At 39.2% G+C, this 21,971-nt stretch overlaps 3 protein-coding genes across 6 annotated transcripts in view; 1 reads left to right on the top strand and 2 right to left on the bottom strand.

The window, feature by feature from the left end:
- Positions 1-766, bottom strand: part of LOC111263524 (uncharacterized) — a 5,300-nt gene extending 4,534 nt beyond the window's left edge. The window contains exon 1 of the mRNA XM_022838664.2: positions 267-766. Coding sequence (XP_022694399.1) covers positions 267-565 — 299 coding nt within the window. The 5' untranslated portion in view covers positions 566-766. The remainder of the gene's footprint in view (positions 1-266) is intronic.
- An 80-nt stretch (positions 767-846) lies between these two features.
- LOC111263523 (fumarate hydratase, mitochondrial) lies at positions 847-7,740 on the top strand. 2 transcript variants are annotated; one of them, XM_022838663.1, is made up of 11 exons: positions 924-1,053; positions 1,907-2,075; positions 3,410-3,509; positions 3,928-4,058; positions 4,206-4,295; positions 4,679-4,830; positions 5,293-5,408; positions 5,555-5,790; positions 6,055-6,231; positions 6,315-6,494; positions 6,804-7,740. In XM_022838663.1, exons 3-11 carry the CDS (start codon positions 3,488-3,490, stop codon positions 7,008-7,010), a joined length of 1,311 nt encoding a protein of 436 aa, XP_022694398.1. In that variant the 5' UTR covers positions 924-1,053; positions 1,907-2,075; positions 3,410-3,487; the 3' UTR covers positions 7,011-7,740. The 2 variants fall into 2 exon arrangements, with proteins under 2 accessions (XP_022694397.1, XP_022694398.1); XM_022838662.2 differs by lacking the exon at positions 1,907-2,075 and having other exon boundaries at positions 847-1,053.
- A 5,020-nt stretch (positions 7,741-12,760) lies between these two features.
- Positions 12,761-21,086, bottom strand: Seipin (lipid droplet biogenesis associated protein seipin). Of its 3 annotated transcripts, none has more exons than XM_022838667.2 (6): positions 20,344-21,086; positions 18,878-19,074; positions 16,856-17,116; positions 16,307-16,516; positions 15,766-16,022; positions 12,761-15,481 (listed from the first exon to the last, which is right to left on the bottom strand). In XM_022838667.2, exons 1-6 carry the CDS (start codon positions 20,356-20,358, stop codon positions 15,279-15,281), a joined length of 1,143 nt encoding a protein of 380 aa, XP_022694402.1. In that variant the 5' UTR covers positions 20,359-21,086; the 3' UTR covers positions 12,761-15,278. The 3 variants fall into 3 exon arrangements, with proteins under 3 accessions (XP_022694402.1, XP_022694401.1, XP_022694400.1); XM_022838666.2 differs by lacking the exon at positions 20,344-21,086 and adding an exon at positions 19,557-19,724 and having other exon boundaries at positions 12,761-15,478; XM_022838665.2 differs by lacking the exon at positions 20,344-21,086 and adding an exon at positions 19,557-19,706.
- Positions 21,087-21,971: the final 885 nt, after the last annotated feature.

Raw genomic sequence — 21,971 nt, 5'->3', positions numbered from 1 at the left:
ATGTGGTGCTAGAAGAAAGAAAAGCTTAAAATGCTTCTATACGCCAATTAATAATAATAAGAAGAAGTCAAATAATAATATCTGCGTTAAACCCACCACTCGGGTAGTTCTTACAAATGGGTCAACGCGATCATTTAAAAATAGGTTAGTTCTGCTAGATCTGAAATTGGCAGATGTACGCATTATTTTTGCTTGTAATTTAACTGTATTTTTACTTACCTTCACCGAGCTTGTAATTTATAACATGTTTCTTTTGTTGTACTCACCGGTTAAGTAGATTTATTACTTCTTGCATTACGACCTCGCCTTCGACCGAGTTTACAAATATGTCCACATCAACTGCCAAGTTTTCCTTCGCTTTAGCTACAAACCGTCTCGAGATGTCAACAAAATACTGCCCCGCATCGGGGATTTTCAGAAGAGGATCATTACGTTTTTGTGCGGCCCATTCTTCATTGCAAGCGTACGCCGAAGAGAGATAAGTCCGTAGTCCGAATTTCATCGAAAAACCTCTATTTTGCAAAAGTTTCGCAGAGCGCGCGATCGTACGCATTGACGCCGCCATCTTGCACGGTTGATGTTGCTGTTTCTATTCCTGCGCGATACAAAGAAGCTTCAGCAGAACGCCATACAAATGCGATCACAACTTTTATTTACGCACGATAGCTGTGTATTGAATCTATAGTAGAAATACGCATTATGATCAGATGAGTCTGTTAGTCAGCAAAAGGGATCTATACGGCTCTGCTTGCGTCTCCACCACTGCCATATTCAGAGGCTTCTATTAGCGCTTATTAATAAAGACACTAACGACTGTGGTTGGCTCCATGATCTGCAGCTAGAGCACTAAGTGTAGAGCGGACTTTTCGGGGAGGAGGTCGCGGTGTCTTTGCAGTTTCCCTTCAGTGGTGTGATTCTCTGCGCCGACTCGCTCCATTGTGAGTGTTGAAAATGTTCCGTTCATTATATACTCGCTCTATTCAGTGCAACGGAGCTGGTGGCTCATTAACTCTTCGCTTGCTGGCCGTACCTCAACGAAGCATGGCCGATAAGGTAAGGCAGAATGAAGCTGGAAAATAGAAAAACGACCAAAGTTGATATTTTCTCAGAAGATGATCTATACGATCAGCGATGGAACAGTGCATCGGCCGCTTTAGTCGACTCGGTCTATGGAGCAGGCCCTATTGGCTGGTGGGGCTTTTTAGTACACGCTCTAATGCGGCGCATTGCTTCCGGCAGATGGTATTCTTTCTGCTGCTGACCTTTGCTCACCTGGTTCTCATTTGTCGTTTTCTGAGCAGGAACATGATATAATTTTCTCGTTGGGTTGCCACGGATGCTTTTGGGTAAAAAGTCTGCGGAAATTTGCACGCAGAAAGCATTAGAAAATGACATAGAAACTTTAAACTGATGGCTTTGGGTTGATTTTAAGCGCACACATACATGTACGGAACACAAATATGCGTTCCTTTGTAAGTTTTTCCCCAGCGCTAGTTGTTGAAATACTAATTAGCCGTAATGGTCAAGGTCTAAAATACGCTAATGTATGCATTTACGTTATATGAGTAAATGAACAGGCAATTGGTTCGGATAACCGCGCAGTGATGGCAAATTTGTGGGATGGGGTACTTCTTTGGATATATGGTGCAGTGTATTGCTAGAAACTTCGAACTGATAATTGTGCTTCTGATCGTGTTCGACTGACATTAAAATATGTATTCGTAGTAAACATCATGTGAACTGATAGAATCGACGGCAAAATGCTCACAGGTTGAATGCAGTGCACGCAAAGCCCAAAACGTGCAAACGTGTATTGGAGCGTGTGAAATAAGTAAATAAGAGCTGCTTAAATATGCCATGCAGGTAATGGCATAATTAAAAAGCTTAGTTTATATCTCATTTTTAGGTCGATTTATGTGCATGAGGCCCAAGGAACCTTATTTCTACCTGGGTCACGTTATGGTATTGTTGATAGCGCGATAACACACATCTTATCTCACTACTGCAAGATATAGCCGGACAGACCAAGGACGACTCTGGTGGCGTGACGGCAATATACTTCTCATCACCTTTGGGTATACACACGATATTTGTGTTGATATTCATCAGTGTAGCCCAATTACTAGTTGTCAATACGAATAAGAATGCGTCTTTACATAAAGACGCATTCTTCATCGTGGCAAACACGACACTAGAGGGGATATACATTGTTATCTCATATATAAACTAAAGACACCACACTGCATTGATGCAGCCCTCTTTAATGTAGTAAATATGTTTCTTTATTCACCTGTACCATGTTTCGTAACAAGTGGGGGGTCATTAAAGGTTTCAACCAGCGACCCCTGTCTTTGTCAGCCAGAAGTTTAGCTATCCTGAAGCCACTGAACAGTTTACACATAAGGTGGATAAGAGAAACTTAAAAATTCTCTTGACGACGCTGATACGATTTGAGTGAATGAGTGGCGCACATAAACAGTCTAAACGAACTGTCACCATGCTTAATTTCTAAGACTGACATGTAAAACAAAAACATGTATTTCAGCAAAATACTCAAAACATGAGAGTCATGTTCGTTCAATATAATCGTCATCCGCCGTGATCACAACTTAAATTCAGTAGCTAAACCACTAACTATTTTTAAAATATTCGTTTAATCTACAAATAGGTTTTGAACAGTGAACTCCTTAACGTGTCGCTCAGATACATTATATACAAAAAAATTAGAGCGGAATTAAATTTTGGGTGGATCGCAAACAGAAGATGTCAAAAATAAAAGCGCTTAAGAGAGCCAAAAAGTTTAAAAATTTCTGTACTTTTTGTAATTTTTGTATCGAAAACCTCGGCATACCAAAAATAGCTTAAAAAGATCCGATTTGCATCAGGAGATTTTTTCTCAGATTGCCGCATGAACTCTAAAAACAATTGGGTTTTTTTTCTGTTTTGGTAGAGGTTTGAAAGATTGAGTTATGATAGATTTTCGCTCGAATTTTTAAAACGACGTACTGGTGTTCCCATAGTATGTGCCCTGCTTAATTCTGAAAAAAACTGCTATTTGTCCGTCCGCTGTGAAGAATAACGCATGGACATAGGCCAGTTTACGACAAACAGCCCAATTAAAGCGCGCCCTGGAGCAAAGCATTCTAGCCCTCTGCAGCATTTGATCTGTGCGACTCAGATTATTTTACGTGAGCCGTAACAGTTCTATGTACGGCCGTGTTAAGTACAGTTTTATCCGCTGAGGTGTAATATATGAAATTGATCTTTAGCCAGCTAGAGCGTAATTTGAATGTGTTATACATTTCATTACACGTATCGCAAATCAATTATAGACAGGGTCACCATTTGAGCTCAAGGTATAGGTCATAGGCTAACAAGGACTGCTATTTCCTGACCATCCTTGTTTTAGGTACGCTTGGAATCGGACACTTTCGGTGAGCTTAAGGTTCCCGCCGATAAATACTATGGTGCACAGACGGCTCGATCCATGATGAACTTTAACATTGGAGGTAAGCAGATTCTATTTCCTTTTATAGTTTTAGTTATTAAGCACTGCTGATTTTCGCTATGGAACATATCAGACATAATAGTGAATAGGGTAGTCTACCTAAACTGGAGTGTACCCTTGACATCTGCAAATTGGATGTTATGGAGCTAGCATGCAAGAAAGTGCGCTTAAATGCAAACTCCGTTAAGGGAGACATAGGAAAACAATATTCAAAAATAACTAGCCTGATGTGTGAGCGTATTTTTTTATAATTGATTATTCTTCCACTAGCTCTCCCATACTAACGTTTTCACAGATCTTGTGTAAAAGAAAATTGTAACTATAAACATAACTAAAAGAAAAGTTATATCTGCGTTCATTTGTTGCCATACCTGTGTTAAACACAATTACAATTGCTTTCTGATATTGTTCACGTTCAGGAGAACGCGAACGAATGCCAGAAGCTGTCATCAAAGCGTTCGCTACTCTTAAGAAAGCAGCTGCCGTTGTTAACAAGGAGTACGGACTTGAGCCCAAACTTTCCGATGCTATTTCAAAAGCCGCCGATGAGGTAAACTGGGAAATCTTCGCACGTCTATGATGAGATTGAACTCATTGGCATTTTTGCACATATATTAATATAAATACGCTACAATATTTTATGGTGAACAGAAAAACTGAAAATCATAACCGTCGTATGTTTTTATGTCTTTCACAGGTGATCAATGGCAAGATCTCTTTGGAGCATTTTCCGCTTGTTATTTGGCAGACCGGATCGGGCACCCAATCCAACATGAATATGAATGAGGTATATACTACTACGATGGCCATTGCCGATTCTTTTCTATTTGTATAGGTGATATGTTACATGCTGTTGTTTGTTTTTTTGTTGTTTGTTTTCGTTTCCGAACAAGTAGTTCCAACAAAAAAAAATCTTCATTTGATCTCGCAACGTTTAACGTGCCCAGAGTTGACGGTCATTTATGCCCTTTTCAAATGCTGACCTTAAACGATTCTGCGCAGCTCGTGCATGCCACTTGATATAGAATTTATCATATTTTTTGCTCCGGATTTCCGCCAGCACCACATTTCGCATCATGCTCTAGGTGAATATCGTGTAGAATATAGTTAAATAACATTTTGTTGTTTGTTTGTTTGTATCGATTCGTATCGTATATTACAATTATGTAGGTTTTAGCCAATCGCGCAATTGAAATGCTTGGTGGAGAATTGGGATCGAAGAAACCTGTTCACCCGAATGATCACGTTAACAAGTCACAGTCTTCTAACGATACGTATCCCACCGCCATGCATATTGCTGTTGCCGTCGAGATTCATCAACGGTATATATGAATCATATTTTGGCTCTTCAGTATACCTCTGACACAAAAGCGTTCCGAGCTGTTGATTTAGCGGAAGTTTAGAAAGATCATGAACATGCATTAAAAAATTGTAACAATTGATTACAAATTTCCCTGAAATGTTTATTATTATGTCTGCTCGATTAATGACGGCTGCGTTACAACGAATTCAGCTGTTTACAAGAGAACAACAATTATTTTTACGCCTAATTTGTTTGAATGGGGACATATTCGACGCCAGCACGTATAGGGAGATCGAAATTAATTCAGGTTATACTAAATGTTGTTTATAATCATGCTAAAAAACATCTTGTGCACAAAAGAAATTTACTGAACTGACAAAAAGGACCTCGAATTTCTAAGAAACGTCACGTGCTTAGGTTTTATGTACGGTGGTGCCATCTAGCCTAGTTTTGTATAAATTAAGTGCATTGGCTTTCACAGACTTATTCCTGGATTGGAGAAGCTACTGTCGGCACTTCGTGAAAAAGAGAACGAATTTGCCACGATAGTCAAAATCGGAAGAACGCATACACAGGACGCTGTACCACTCACCCTCGGTTAGTATAGTTAAGAGAACTTTCTAATTAATTTTTTACAACAAAGCGTCAATGTGCATTTATTGCTGGTACGTAATTATCTTAGCGTTAGACACTCAAGTCTAGACAGGTAACGAAGAATAAAGTAAAGATATTGTGATATTTAGGCCAAGAATTCGGAGGTTATGCAACGCAAATTGAGTTTGGCATCCAACGGGTGAAGGCTGTGTTGCCTCGCCTGTATTATCTCGCTGCTGGCGGTACAGCCGTTGGTACTGGTCTGAATACACACATCGGTTTCGCTGAGAAAATGGCCGAAACAGTGTCCAAACTGACCAACCTGCCGTTTAAAACAGCGCCTAACAAATTCGAGGCTCTTGCCTCCAATGATGCAATGGCTGAGGTGAGAAACCATTATTAATGGTAACAAGAATAGAATTGAATGAACGATTAACTCTCAAAAAGTTGTTCCCTTAGATTTCATTGGTCGGATGGGTAGGGGTTCTTTTCTATAGAGCAGTGGTATTATTGTAATAATAACAGCTTGTATAATGGTGATATACTCAAGGATAACAACGTTTGATTTTTTTGTGTCGTGTCGACTTAACTTGTGCGTTCTTAACTTGACTCAATTATTAGATTGTCAATTGGCATTTCGTTTGTCCAGGTACACGGCGCTCTTAATGTCCTAGCGTGTTCATTGATGAAGATTGCTAACGATATTCGTTTCTTGGGCTCGGGTCCTCGATGTGGTTTTGGTGAGCTGTCTCTCCCTGAAAACGAACCGGGATCCTCGATTATGCCCGGCAAGGTGAACCCTACCCAATGCGAAGCCGTGACGATGGTAAGTACTATAATATAAATAGGTTTTCTCCCATTTAACTTATTACGATTGTAGATATTTAATGTGCAGTGTTTTCTGCGTAGGTTGCAGCTCAAGTGATGGGTAACAATGCGGCCGTCGCGGTAGGCTGTTCGAATGGCCACTTCGAATTAAATGTCTTTAAGCCGATGATTGTGGCTAACGTATTGCGTTCGATCCGACTTATTGCTGACTGCTCCAGTTCTTTTACTGACAATTGTATCACCGGAATCAAGCCAAACAAAGTAAGTACATCAGTTTATGTCCTCTTATGTACGAGGTGTACTTTTTAATAGGATTTGAAATATTTCCTGACTTATAAGCACATTTTTGACATGGAGGATTCTATTTAATAGCTGTTTAAACGATCAAACGTGTGGATGAAGTTTTTACGAATCTTTAGTTTTAATGAAACTAACAGAAAGATGTCAATAAATCTATTCTACTGTAATATCATTTTGGGTTCCTTTGAATTATTTTACAAAGCCTAAATACAAACGGCATGTTATATGTTATCTATTTTCTCTGCACTTCATTATATGTGCGCGTTTCAGGATCGTATCACAAAGCTTTTGAACGAGTCTTTGATGTTGGTAACTGCGCTGAACCCGCACATCGGCTACGATAAGGCTGCCTTAATTGCCAAGACAGCTCACAAGGAGGGCTCGACTCTCAAAGCAACTGCAGTAAAGCTTGGCATTCTCACTCCCGAACAGTTTGACCAGCTGGTCGTACCTCTCGATATGCTTGGACCTAAATAGGATGAATCTATAGCGGATAAAGACGCCTGCCTAAGGTTCATGGAGATAGGACGGTAGCATGCGACAAAACATAGCGACGCGTATATATGTCCGTGCCAATGTATAATTAACCGTAACAGCGAGAATGTGAAGATCTGTAAAAACAACAAAAAAAACATGGCAGCGTCCGAGCACCTCTGTCAGTTTATGTGAAGCAGGAGACCCTTTGGCTGTGTTTATGGCTAGAATTGATGTATTGTGTACGATAATGAATATGGTGAAATAACAACTTTTCTATCAAATTAATCTCGTCCACACATTGCAGATTGAAAAAACGTAAGCACACAGCTCCAAAATTACCGTTCCCTTACTGAGCTCTGGGAGCTCTTACATGTCTCAGGGAGCGACTTCGGGGAATGGAACGGGATAGTTCTTCAGTGCCTCGTTTCGTCGCTAAGATTCGTTTACAATCGTCGAGTGGGAGACACGTGCACACAACAATGGGACATATATATTACTAAAAAGAACGAACAAAAAACCGCGAAATCCAAAATGGCAATAAAAAAATAACAATAGCACCAGACGAACAGCATACACCGTAAGGGGTGCAGTAATTAAGCTTAAGTTTTTGACAATTTTAAAATTGTCGTTAAACGATCGTGTTTGGGCTTCACCAATTAAATGTCAAAGTAGTTGCGTGGTTGACAATTAGTCAATAAAACAGCGAACGGACGTTTTAGACCTTATATAAGTCGCCTGTGCGCTTATTCTATTCGATCCACAGCAGAACAAATAGGTACAGTGTAATGGTTATGTTATCGTGTTCAGAATGTCGTATTGATGGCGCAACGATGAACGATAATTGTCTTTATGGAACTGATATTTATATTAGATGACTCGTGTAGTCAATAGCTCCGATGCCTCAAATTACAAAGCGTATCCGGGCCTTCGGCGAAGGACTTCTACCTTGATGAATTGACTATTTATGAACTAGTCACTCAGATTTATTTCTGGCTGCAGGAAGTCATAAGTCGCCTATTCAAGCCCCTTCAGCAGCATACACTGCACCACAACTGAGATTAAGTAAAGAAACAATTTTAGTTTAATGTAGCCTCTGATGAGATGCAACTTTAAATTTGCTACCCAATTTCTAAATCGTTGAGATTGTTTCTCCTTCGAAGCAGAGCCTTACGCATGTTTAATTCAGAGATGACAATTTAAATACGTCTTCGAATTGTTTTTTATTACCCCTAAATGATATATATAGTACTGAAACACTGTTCAATGTTAAACAGTTCTGAAAATTTAGTGAAACGTTTGCTGTCTTAGCAAATGTATACTCGGATCATCGTCCTAGCAAACAATGAAACCTGCCCGGTTGTGACAACGCTGCCCCATTGGCTAAAGCGGATAACGAGGCAAATCGTAATATGGTAATGCGAGACACTGATAGATGTTCCCGATCATCAGATCGCATTGTCCTATCCTACAGGTAGGTCCAAATATTACCGATCTCCTCCGAAACCTTTCTCCTTTCTTTTTCTCTATTTACCGAGATACACCATTATGAAAATGAGTGAACGGATAATTGAAAGAAGGCCTTTATAGAAAGCCTACCCATACAGAGACAGTATCGTATTACTATCCATCGGATTAAATCCGGCGGACCTTCGTATAAACGCGTAGACAAACGGGTTGACTACCTCGTTACAACATGCCGAAAATCGACTCAGCCTCATGATTCAACATGGCTGATGCTGAAAGAAGTTGTTGTTCTTAAGTAAATTAATTACACCTTTCCATTTTATTTCCCTAAAGAATAATTTTTTCCAACCCACGTGTCGGTAGATGTTCAACTTGGATAACGCCAACGAGGGTTGCTAGACAAATTGACTGATAAGTATACGCATCTCTAAATAGAATAAGTCATTCTTATGCGCGGTAACTTTTTTTTTTAATCTAACCGGCTATCTAAGGATTAGTAATTCCTATTTACCTTGGATAGTGAGGTAACAACTTGGTTGAGCTAATGCATTGTGGGTTGGTGCAATTGTACTGGACATACTGCCACAGAGCGAATAAAACGCGGTCGCGCTATTCGACTTCTTAGACGTTAGACAATGCAGTTAAGCAACACTATGGCGTTCGATTGTATCAATCTCTACAAGTTCGTGGCCATGGATAATTCCGGGTTTCGACTAATGCTTGTTGTCCTTACACCAACTATTTACTTTCAGTCATCACCAAAGGTTCATCCAAATCCATCACCAAAGATCACAAAATCATCATTTCTAGAAAATGCCTATACAACGTAAACGGTGTCCGGGCACATTTTTAGCTTTATCAGTAGACGCACTCACCTATTCCACTTGACAGTCATCTGTGGGACTCTAGGAAGATAGCAACCCAAACTTCCTAAAAGTAGGACGACACTGCGGATAGTTATGAGCGTGGACGATTGTTCATACCACAGTCATGTTTGAGCATGATAGTTACACAGATTTCAGTCCGAACTTTGGAAACTGTTTTACTTCACTTTTTGAATTAATTGCAACTGGTAGTACCTGAGCCATTCAAAACAAGTTTTACACAACAGAGTAGAACTTTCGTGTTCACCTATTGACAAATCATATTCTGCGACCTACCTAGCAGTAAATAACTATAACTATAAAATAAGTATCGTCTATTCTGGGTAAAATCACAGCCCTTCCTATAAAGAGCTTTTAACTTTGATAAATAACCAACTTTATCATACCAGCTCAATAATGGCCCATATATTCCCATTTCTGGTCCACGCAATGCTACCTGGTGGAGCTATATGACCCAACGACATACTGATCTTGAGATTTTCTCGAAATCGATGAAATCTTTTGTTTCTGATCCATAACAACGCTTATTTTCGATTGGTTAAGTTAGCAAATTTTGGCCTCTATAATTTGACTCTCCTATACAGGAACACTTGAAGCGAAAGCCGTTCGTTACTAAACAAATTCGTTTACTATTCTAGCTTCTCTAAGAAAATTGAGATATTGGCGTTTGTTAATTACCCTGTTCGAAATTATTTAAATATTTATACATGTATGTCTATACACGTATGTATATACAAAAAGACATTTTTTAGTACTTATCAATTTGTATGAAGCATCGATAGTCTAAATCACTCTAAACATCACATCAGAGTTGGGTTTTCATACGATAACAGCCACTCAATAGTTCTTTTCACGGTGTTATAAGCCGCGGTCGTCCCTTGGTCCTAAAAAAACACCTATAAAATATAATGCATATTGTTTGATGTAAAAAAAACGAAGATGCATTGATGCTTTTTTAGCTAGTTTCATGTTTCAAGTTACATGTCGCAGACAATACGACGCTGGTGACCTTTGAAAGCTAACATTTGACAGTAGTAGATACGATGGAATCGTTTGAATGCCTCCATTCAGATTTAGTACCCTGAAGATCAATTCAATTTCTACGAAAAGTTTCATCCGGCCGATCGAAAAAATTTGTCCTACTTATAATCAAGACATGTTATCCGAAAAGAATGGCCCAACCGTGGTTTTGTCGCTTTCCTGCTGAAAATTTCGATGTGAAATATGCACCTTTTAGTCGTGAAATAACTTTATAATATTAATAAGTATAATATTACATAAATTAATAAGTGTATATATGTATATATTAAAAAATACAAATAGAAGATTACTGAAACACTGAACAAGACTGCCATGACCGTAACCAGACGTTTAAACATCAACAGTTCAACAGACAGCTTTATGCCGTTTGAAGTACGAAAAAGTCCGATGTTTCTAGTTTGGGTTCAATTTTCTTTTTTATGCCACGAGGTACCTAAAATATATATTTTTTCAGTCGTTTCGTATATACCCATAAAAAGTGCTAAACCTGCCTTAAGGACTTTTTATAAATGCTAAATGAACCTATCTTGTAATGCAACTAGAAATTTTGGTATTGCTTTGTCGTTTGTAATTTATACATTGGAAGTTACGCGGAACACTCTCGTCTTTCACATAATTTCTTCTTCAGAGCACAGTGCTGTTTGTTTTGAACGTAAGCACTTTTGTCACTTCTTTCGATGCCCATCGTTGGAGCGGAAGCACGATATATATATATATATGTATATACATCAGAGTGAACCTTCATTGGGCCCCGCCATTAACGCCGGAGGTTCATCGAGACCAGTGAATATTTCTTTAATAAGTGCCTGCTTAATTTATTGTTAGAAAATTTACATCTTTAAAAGCATATAAAAGAAATAATTTTCTTACGCAGTTTCTTCACACTTGACAGTTACAGCAGATGATCCACACACAGAATGAACTTTATTTTCCAGTTATAATAATTATAATTTTGAATTATCATATTCACTTCACTCATCCGTAAAAAAATTGTGCTGTGGTACACAGACCATATGACATTTCACCTGCCGGATTCTATTGCCGATTAACTACACATAATAGCACTCCGTTGTGACTTTCTTTTTTGCTTCGTAACATTGCAACAGGTACCATTGATTATTGTTACTGATTCCAGATAGCTTTTAGGCTACCCTTGAACAATGTACCAACATTGCAAATATGACAGATATTTGATCCGTAAATTCTCAACAAAGCGCTAATGTTAAATGTTACAACTACATGTTTTCCTCTTGTTTACAAGGGAAATTCGTGCTCCAAATCCCAATAGAGGGGTTCGCCATGTACAACATTTATTGTTATTGTTCGGTGACTTCCCGCACCTTTCAACGATAGCATCACCTTATCCACATGTAGATGAGGGGCAAATAACGATCTAGTATGGAGGAATACACATTGTCAATGTTGCAAAATATTGTGAGAAATTATATTAGGACTGTAAGTGAGAGAAGCGGGCATGAGCCTGTGTAAAGGTTTTAGAAATCATGTCTAATGAACGCACCGAATGCGGGGGTTAAAATTGCGAATAGGGAAACGGCACTTACTAGTATCAATCCCACGTTTACAGGAACACTCGTGTGTAGGCACTCATTGCATAAAATTTTCTTTTACATTTAAACCGAATCTAATTCGGTTATATTTTGCATGAAACAAAGCTTTCAAAAACAGACATTCGTTCTATTTTATTTATAATACTAATGTTCCTTATTCATATAGAGTTATTGGAATAGATTAATAGCTAACTTGTGATTACGATGATAGAACTTCCGATAATTTTAAGCTGAAGTCCGTCGATTTACGATATTTCAGCAATTCAAACACTAAACTGTTCTTTTGTGTTTAGGATAGCCTTACGTGAGTGATAAAGTTCGTTAAAAAATCAGCTCAAATGACGTTGATCTAGGTATTTGCTTGATATGGATCTGTGAATTTATACTATATTATTATACACGAATTCATAATAATACCTACTCCTATCGTTTCGAATCCCATAACTCACCCAGTTTCATAGTAAACATAATGTTATCTCATATCATAAGATCAACAAGAAATCAAATCTTTTCTTTTTACAAGACACCTCTTAAATAAACTTTCTAAAGTCTGTTGTCTCATAGATACCTATATCTATGTTTCATACTCAACGAGTCAAAATAACATTAGATGGCTATGTCTGTTATATCGGAGTGCAAAGAAGAAAATTTCGGCAAACAATGTACTTTTTCAAATTACTAAGCATAAAATATAACTAGCGCGGAGCACAACAACGAGCGCCGAGATCTGCATTGACTCTGGCCACCCGATAGAATCGCGATAGCATTTGATAAAAAAAAATATTACTCACGGTGCAGTTGTCAGGTTCATATTAATTTTACTTGTCCAAGGCGATTAAAATGAAAAGGATCGTTGAGGCGTCAAGTGATTTTGTGTTTATACGAAATTAATCGCGTAGTAGAATTCATAATGACGTTTAGATGTCTTTTTTTTGTTTTGACCTCGGCGGAACTTGAACTAGCTATTCCCTAATCTGAGGCCTAGCTGTTTCAGCCATTGGCCACACTAACACGAATTTCCAAATCCCTCTTAATAACTTGGCGGTTCGATAATCGTTTCTAGACGGTTACTTATACTGAGATTTCGATTATTTTCACATTTTTGAAATGTATTCACGGGTGATCCTCAAAATGGTTATCTGTGGAAAGAATTATCCTAGCCAAAATTTATAATATATTGTATAAATCTTTGAGGACACTAATTTTTATTTATACTAAAAAAAAACTGTTTCGACGAAACAGTGGAAAAGAAAAGTGGCCCTCAACGTGGACAACACTTTTTCGTAAAAATAGAAGAAAAACAAGGAAGTTTTTTTCAATTATTAAAATTACAGGGTAAAAGGGTCACTACCGTCATTGCATAATGAGGCTGCTATGTCAAGCAGCTGTCGCAAAAGTCGACGGTAGATTCACCTCACTTTTCGGGCCATATCCTCTGGATGATGGCTTCTACATAATTAGCTTCAGTATTGTTGGAATATAACTATGGGCGCCCATTGTTCAGTTTGTGGGCTGCGTTTTTTTATGACACATCATATCATGCAGGAAACTTGAAAACAAAATCTTCAGAGTAAACAAAACACATTGTTAGCTGCATTGTAAGCTAAGCTGCCGAAATCGAAGTGAATGCTCACTAGTGGTGCAAATTTACGTTTGTCTAGGGCCATTCGTGTTTCCGGCGACCAGTTTCCTCGTTTCTTACTAGCCATATTTCCTTACTTGCTATTGTAACAGAGCGCTAGGCCTAATGATTTCTTGATACTTTTCCCATATCGTTGCCTCGATTTCCCATATATGATATAATTCCATTTATTTGAATAGTTTTGTAGTATAGTATGCTTCAAATTTTTGTTATTCATAAGTGCTTGACTAGACATATGGCACTATTAATAACATATGGCGTATCTATACGATAAATTTCATTTTACATTTTATATATATATATATATATATGTATGTATGCTTCCTTCAGTTCTACTTTTTGACTTTCCCTTCAGCTCTATATACTCAACCCCACAGTTGTTAGGATTCAAGCGAACCGATAATGATAAAATGTTTATTATTGAACAGAATCTCTTCTTTCCTTTTACATATCAACGTAATCGTTGTTAGGTCGCGGTTCTTCCAGAACATTAGTATCTAAGGAAAATATATCGAAGCATTTTGATGTAAAAAGCGGGGACAATACGCAACAATGAATGGTTGCTTATTTAGACTGACTTCCGAACCCTTCGATTGGCATAGACCTAAAAGGTCGACGATGAATTGCTTAAGCCTCAACTTTTGCTGTTGGTTTTAAACTATGTCTATTAAATGTCGAAATTGTTGATTTCGACAATTGTACACAGTTGAGTACAAAACTTTATTGTTTGCAACTAAATTAGGGGGCAAAGTAATGTTATGTTGGTACTGTAGTAATTTTTCTCGTTCATAAGCATCTCTTCGACTGCATATACGTTCACCTAAATCATGTTACATATATCGATCTTGTTATATATAAGCATGATTCCATGCACGAACGCACCAAACTTTACCCTAGTCCCTTTAAAGTAAAATTCGTAAATACTCCAGCTAATATAATAATAACGGATCGCTAAACGGAATTGTATATACTTGAGTACATTCCAGTTAAAATACTTATTGTTATTTACTCTATGCTAACAGTTAGTTGCGATAGCTTAAAAACAGGCGATATTTTCAGCATCTCATTAGAACTGATTCATCATACAGCAGCCACTTACAATTGTTTGCAAAACCTTGTAGATCAAGGAACTTCATGCGTTCTATAGTCGCCTGTTGATTCTACATAACATATATATAATATATATACACATCATGCCTACTATTTCTAAACATATATACAATTTTTTACTGTTAGTATAAGTCAGTGTCAGAAATTCGTTTATCATATGTTACGAGGCATTACCAGCAATTTATACTTGTCCGCCGCATAGCTTAGTCTGTCTATATATGAATTATTGTGATTTTATCAAAAGGTCATCGATTCGTAAGAACTATGCGATATTTTTAGATGGCGCATCGATACAACTCGAAATTTCTGCATGTACAGTTAGTAATTGTACTAGAAGCGTTTTGACTGGAATCGCCGGTAATTGCTATCGTGAACTCTTTTCTTTGCTAATAGAAATCTGTATTTTTAAAACTTTTCTTGTAATTTCTAATTTTTATGCCGAAAAGCCCTGTGTAGAAGGGCTTCACTTGAGGCTATCCGGAGCCTGCGATAGTAACATTTACTATTATGAACACTTGCTAATAAACCACAATTGGTTGGAAAAAGTATCCGCTACGTATTATGCTTCCTTGTCTTTCTGAATTCCGACAACTTGCTTGGCTATTGAAGCTACCTTACCCGGTATAGGAACAGGACTCCAACGAAGGCCTGTGTCAACCAGGATGGCAGCATAAGGTTGTAGTTTTCCTACGAAAGGTACAAGAGAGGCAATTTTCCTGACGATGTTTGCAAGCTTAGGCAATTCCTTGTCGACTTCATCTACTAATAAGGTGCAACAGACAGAGTAGAAATTTGCAAATTAGGTCGAATTACACCATCTTTGAGCTAACTCGTGAATGGTGATCTAAGCAATTAAAAAAATGACTAACAATTTAACCAAAATGATCTATTTCAGTCAATCCCTATCGAATGGATTTACAAAAGCCCCACTACGAAAAGTATGAATATTTTTATAAATAATCTTAGAAACCGTTTGCTTACAACTGACTTAATAAATAGGTAGATGCTGGTGTGAAAAACAAATTTTAAATGTTTGGAAAAGTTACCCCCGTCAGATAGTTGTGTGGTGGTTTTGCCGTCAGCAAGCGTTTGTCTTTCAGCTCCGTTCTTCTCTGCGGAAATAACTGAGTCAGCTTTGCGTTTCATGGCCGCTCTATTTATTGCTGCGCTCCTGGCGACAAAACTGATCACGCTGAAAAGCCGATTACGTATCCAGAAGAGAGCAGTGGCTACCCATAAGGCAACGAAGTTCGCCATGCATCCAGTCGCAGCACACGTTAACGGCCACCGGTACATCAGGTAGCTGCGAAAAAATCAAGTAACTGACTGTTTCACGTGACAATGTAATTTGAGAATTATGACGGTGATAATCTTTGTGAGGATGATTATTATTATGCATACAGATACAATTGTCCACTATTAATAGTATAAACTAGCGTGAAGCTCAGCGGCTTGACCCGTGAAACTGACTTCGCGAAATGTTTCCTCTTTTCCATGCGTCTCATTTACGTTCCCCACACCCTCGTTCTCTTCCCGTCTGAGTGCTATATTAAGCCCAGACTACATTTTGACCCCAGTCGAACTGACCGCAAACCGCCGAAGTCCGCATAGATGCGAAGTTTGGCCGAGTAGATTTGGATATTGGTGGAATGCAGTTCGATGTAGGCAACTGCCGCGAAGTCGTTATTGCCACGAGGAAGATCAACGAACGAATCAAACATCGGCAGTCGCACAAGTTGTTTTTCTTTACCCTCACCCAACAACAGCGACGGAAGCGCCACTATCGTGTGCAACATTCTGAAACAGAATATGAACACTTGTCAAGGTTCGGTTTCTGAAGGACGCATTTATACTATAGATAAAACACAGTAACAGATCCTTGAATCCATATAGTGAAATATATCTCATATAGGCATTTGAGGTCAAGTTATTATTTCATTATTGATTGACTGACTCATCTTCGAATTTCGGTTAGTGCAATAAAAAAGTCAGGTTGCATAGACGGAATGGATGCGGCATTGCTAAAATGGTTCACTCCCCGTACACTAACCAGTTGCTCCGCACTAACCGAAAGTATCTATGAAATGGACACGCGATCTAAAGCGATGACTACTGGCTTCTAACGAAAAGACCAACCTCAACACCAGGCTTCGGTAAACGAGAACTCCGGATCGCTGGGCCGCCTTTAATATCTGTCCGTTTGGCGCTCGCATTTCAACTGAAGCCATGAACATCCCCACGTCGAAGTTTGTTTCGGACTCAGGAAGTTCGAGATTTAGCTCTATCCGGTACTCGGTACCCGGTGAAAGCGCCGGTAGAAAATGAGCGGGATCGTCTCCGAGCCAAACTTCGGCGACAGGATGTTGACACTGATCTGTGATTTTACACGGACGCATACTAGAACAAACCAGAAACTAATAAGAATTCTCATGGAAGCGAACATATCCTGTTTCCGTTTCCACGGTATTACAAACTTCACATAAGACACTGCGAAATAGAAAACGCAGAAAGTGAAAGGATGTCGGAAGGCTAATGAACGTTTGGTACAATAATAATAATAAAAATGACGGCTGCAGACTACTTACCTGACCTGTGTTCTTATCTCTGACAGTTAAAAAGTCGACCCGTAACACTATGCATTACCTAATAGGGCTGGTTTACTTTATTTAGCTTTTGCTTAATCATTTCCAATCGATTCGTTACATGCTAAATGAACTTCACAAAGGTTTTTAAATTTCGGTTCATACTTAATGACGTATATGCAATAATAATTTCGTAAATAAATGACGCTAATTAAATTTAGATACGATTAAGTGAATATCAATGAACTATTCAACGATGTAAAATATAAGTAAATGTTCCGTAGTACAACAATTTACATAATTTTTAATAATAACATCGAAATAATCCTCTATCAGCTAATCGTTGATTACACTATAGATAAACAAGGGCAGTTACTACTTATGTAAAACCTGTGCACTTTAGCCATTCGAACTGTTAGTTATTTTTGCATCGACAAATCTACAAAGGTTAAAGCTCATTAGGCAATCTGCCAAACTTCATGGTACATTGGAGCTTCATGCTGGTGGATACGAGCCGACTAAATTGTCGTCTACAATCTTTGTGTTTTCTTGGGTATCATCGCCCATAGGTACTACCGATGAAGCGATGGCATACAGGGGAAGTAATGAGCCATGCAAATACTGAGTGGTTTTGCCAGCTTCTTAAAGGATAGCGACAACGCATGTCATGTTCGTCGCTCACCTAAACAAGGCAAAAAATTGTAAGAGCGCAATATGGTAGCGTCTTAAAAAAATGTGGAGATCTCATCTTGTCCCGTCCAACTGGATCTATACTTCTATGCCAGCGATAAGACCATCTTTTCTATTCAACCAATGATCTGCGCCTACCCAAGACTTTTCAAGAAAGGTGGTCCACGTGATAAACGGTCAGCCAGCGATGATTGCGATGATGAGAGTGCCGCTTGAACATAACGTGTCAGTAACTTCGCCGCAATCCTTAAATGTAGTCAGCATTTTGAAACAACGGAGCAGAGCCTATAACTCCATGACACACATCTCTGGACAAAGTGCTAGAACAGCAGGAAAATGAAGGAGACAGCGGCTTCTAAGGCTCACCTAATTCCTCCTCAATAATGCCATACAGTATATATGCTATTATGCAATTCGTTAACATAAAAGTGTCATTTAATATACTTGAGATGTTAAACAATTTCCATGTTGTGACCATATACACCTTCTAATTGCCGTGAACGCATGCTCACAATTAGAGGATGCGCGTAGTAGCGTTTCATGCTTATCTATTTACAGTATACTCATAAAGTTACTTTTCTATTTAGATATGATAGCTGGTGGAAAGCATGACGTTTTACATTCCGAATATTCACTCATTAAAAAAAAAAATTAGTTGCCAGTATTTTCTCGGCAGCGAAATCGAACGGAGGGGGTACATTAGGCGCGTCGGCAGCGAAATCGAACGGAGGGCGTGCATTAGGCGCGTCGGCAGCGAAATCGAACGGAGGGGGTACATTAAGCGCGTCGGCAGTGGCGTCGCAGAAGTCGTAACAGCACCTCGGACATGGACACAAAGACAAAAACAATAGCGGTAGAATACGACAGAGAAAGTTGTCACACGTACGCATACTTGAAGTGTACATCGCGTTCGATCTGAACCCTCGGTATGAGGGCCCAATAGGCCGCTAGGTATCCGGTGAAACTGAGAATGAAGAAAAGCGAAGATAGCGTTGTAAACATGACGGAGTTGACGATTACGAAGCGGGCCGGCCTGCCAACTAAACTTCTGAACCAGTTCAACAAAAACATGATGATGCGAAACTGAAAATAAACATTAGATATAACGAATATTATCAGTAAGTCGATAAAATATTGCTATTTGTATTAGATCATAACATTACTACAGTTTGTATGGGAGAGAAGACAGTTCGCACTTTTAGATTCGTACCCACCCGATATCTCTCGTTAAGTTAACGAATGGATTACGTTTTTACAGAGGAAGAAATAGTGCACCATGATTTCTCTGATGGTAGTATTTTGTTGTCTAGAAGCAAGTTGAAATAATTATTGAGCCCGTGTTTAGCCGAAGGAGCGAACATCTGCTCATGGAATGGATCATTAATCTAACAGTCATAGGGCGATAAATTTTCTGAGCTGTTCTATTTGATAAAACCAGTAAACGTCAAAGGTCGTTCAAGAAAGTGAAATACTGGGCTTGGTGATGGAGGCACCCAGCCCAAGCATCCCTTAGTCTATCTGAGCGCAATGAAAACAAACAGGGCGAAAGTTGTGATGATTAGTACGTTTAGAATTGCCGACAACATCCTCGGACTGGTTCAGTCGGAAAACACGGCCGCTTGAGGTGAGCCTCACTAGACTTGCTATGTAAAGTACTATTCAATCTATAAAATTCGGTACGGGTCGCACTCTTCGTTTCACTACTAGCTTGAGTTCGGCCTCCAATCAATCTTGATGTGAATACCGCTAATTCAATTTGGAATTCGAATGGAAAATCAACCAGCCAATGCGTTCGCAATGGCCGACAGAACAGAGCGATGCCTTTGTACCACGTTCATAAGCAATTCAACAACAGTCGGCGACAATACGCATATGCGTAAAGAGATGTGTTCACGCAAACTGCTAGTGCCGTCTTATACATACTGTTATAGTGCCAGCAAATTGAAAGCAAAGCAGCTGTTCGGATCGATCTACGAGAGGACACCTGGATAATAGGTGGCCACACAACGTTGTTTAATAGAATATGACATGGCCCTCGACAAAAAATATGCTATCATGTAACCGACTAGATCGGATCCGTGCAAGCGACGGCACCGCTGCTGACCCTTGCCTCCCGTTCTATTGTCAAGGCTTAATCGCTGCTCCATTGTTTCGATATTGCTTCAGAATTACTACGATGAAAAATAATCTTCCCAGTCATTTCCCAGAACTCCCAGTCATTTGAAGATGTTCAACTCAAAATCAGGCTCACAGTTCGCAATGCTACAGCAGTGGCTGGACTGCTTACGAGTATACCCTGTGGAGTCTACTGATATCAATATAGTTCTCTGAGCGTAAAAATGGTAAACTTACTAGTAGGAACAGCATCCTGATATGCTGGGGTTACTTCGTTCTTGATGTCTATATGACATACGCTTTCCGGGATAACATCACACTTTCGAATGCTGTACGAAGTTACATAATTCTATCAATTCGAGTTGCTTACGGAACAACTGATAGTTAATGGACACTCAGCACATAGTAGTTTTGAGCGTCTGTATTCGATTTTAATTCGAATTCCACTATTGATTTGCTTTCCCCCAGGCGTCGTCCATCTCGTCGCACGATACAAGATTCGACGCAATGGGAACAACATTCGAGCTCGTCAACAGGTTCAGGTTCACTTTGTTCTATGTCAGATTTCGCCTTAACGCACTCGGTAGCGGATGCGTATCCACGCGCGTGAATATAGTACGCGTACGCTAGAAACAAGAGCTTTCTGTTAGCGGAGCGTTTTTCGTTAAAACTCCAGCAACAATCCTCGGCGATTCAGGTAAATCAGTACAATTTATGATCCCCTTGCGCTTGTGCTGTCGTATGTTTACCCTCAGCACTGGAGCCGGCAGAAGGCAAGACGTTTCACGAAGGACGGTTTTCAATCCAGCAAGTACCGGCAACAATTGGTAGAAAACCAATTGTGTACTGGCCGATGCTGCTATTCCTCTTTCCTCTACAGCGCACTACTTTGGGTTGGCACTTGTCGACCTTCTTGATCCATCTTCATTGACGACGCAGTCATATCGTCTAGCGCATTGCCTCTACCGCCACTCACGGTATCTGGATTATCTACACGAGCTGTTTTGCCGTAGCGCGTATGGTGAGGGTAGTCAGAGATACGGGGGTGAGAGCGTCACTCGATCAAAGACGACTAGTGGGAGAAGCAAAGGCGATTGGCCCGCAGGGAATATTGACAGTTGTCTGCGTACAGCTAACGTCTTCAATGTTATGCAAAGCTCCATTTGCAATGTTCTATTAGGTAACACGTTAGAGAGGCGTCATTTATCATATCTCTGAATCGACTTGAAGTGACTTCAATGAACAAATAGGTGAAGTTTAACCGATTTTGGTAGAAGAAAACAATGTAACTGCTGCCCTGTGCCTCGACAACAGCATCAAAACATTAGAATAGCCAAGTTAAGATCGTAATTAGTAATTCTAATGGTATTATGAACTAAAGAGCACAATGGCAAACTTACAACGGACCAACGCGAAAGAAGCCATCACGTGGCTTCGTTATGCCTAAAGCTAAACACTAAACTACGATTTTTATCAGGAAACGTTGCGGCGTTAAAGTTCTGAAGCAAGGCATGGAGACGCGATTTAACATGGATAAGTACATATATATATATAGGCTTAGAAAACAATAGTAATAGACATCTAATTCGAAGGCGGCTGGAGTTGTTTTTATTTTATTATATTATAATATTATTTTTTAATTAATAATATTATATTATTAATAATAATATTACCCTTTCACAGTATATACGCATGCAAAATTATGCTAGCAGACATGCGTCACCAGCATTTTAACATTTCATACTGCGCGCCTTACACGTTATCATCGGCATATGGGTTTGCAAGAATGCTTGCACAAAAGGCACTCTCGCCAAAGAAACGGAGTGCGACCTGCCTTGCTAAATACTAAGAAACATCGCCATAAC

Source organism: Varroa jacobsoni, unplaced genomic scaffold, assembly GCF_002532875.2.
Source record: "Varroa jacobsoni isolate VJ856 unplaced genomic scaffold, vjacob_1.0 scaffold_772, whole genome shotgun sequence".
Taxonomy (NCBI): domain Eukaryota; kingdom Metazoa; phylum Arthropoda; class Arachnida; order Mesostigmata; family Varroidae; genus Varroa; species Varroa jacobsoni.
This window is presented reverse-complemented; position numbering and strand designations above follow the sequence as displayed.

Bases quoted from the DNA above. Each gene is read 5' to 3' on its own strand.
- Seipin (XM_022838665.2), bottom strand. From the start codon at position 19,577: ATGTTGTCGGCAATTCTAAAC. The intron at 16,023-16,306 runs GTCAGTTCGACT...ATTTTTTCGCAG, and splicing joins GCGGACTTCGGCGGTTTGCG to CTACCTGATGTACCGGTGGC. The intron at 15,482-15,765 runs GTAACTTTTCCA...GCACCTTATTAG, and splicing joins CACACAACTATCTGACGGGG to TAGATGAAGTCGACAAGGAA.
- LOC111263523 (XM_022838662.2), top strand. From the start codon at position 952: ATGTTCCGTTCATTATATACTCGCTCTATTCAGTGCAACGGAGCTGGT. The intron at 1,054-3,409 runs GTAAGGCAGAAT...TCCTTGTTTTAG, and splicing joins AACGAAGCATGGCCGATAAG to GTACGCTTGGAATCGGACAC. The intron at 3,510-3,927 runs GTAAGCAGATTC...GTTCACGTTCAG, and splicing joins GATGAACTTTAACATTGGAG to GAGAACGCGAACGAATGCCA.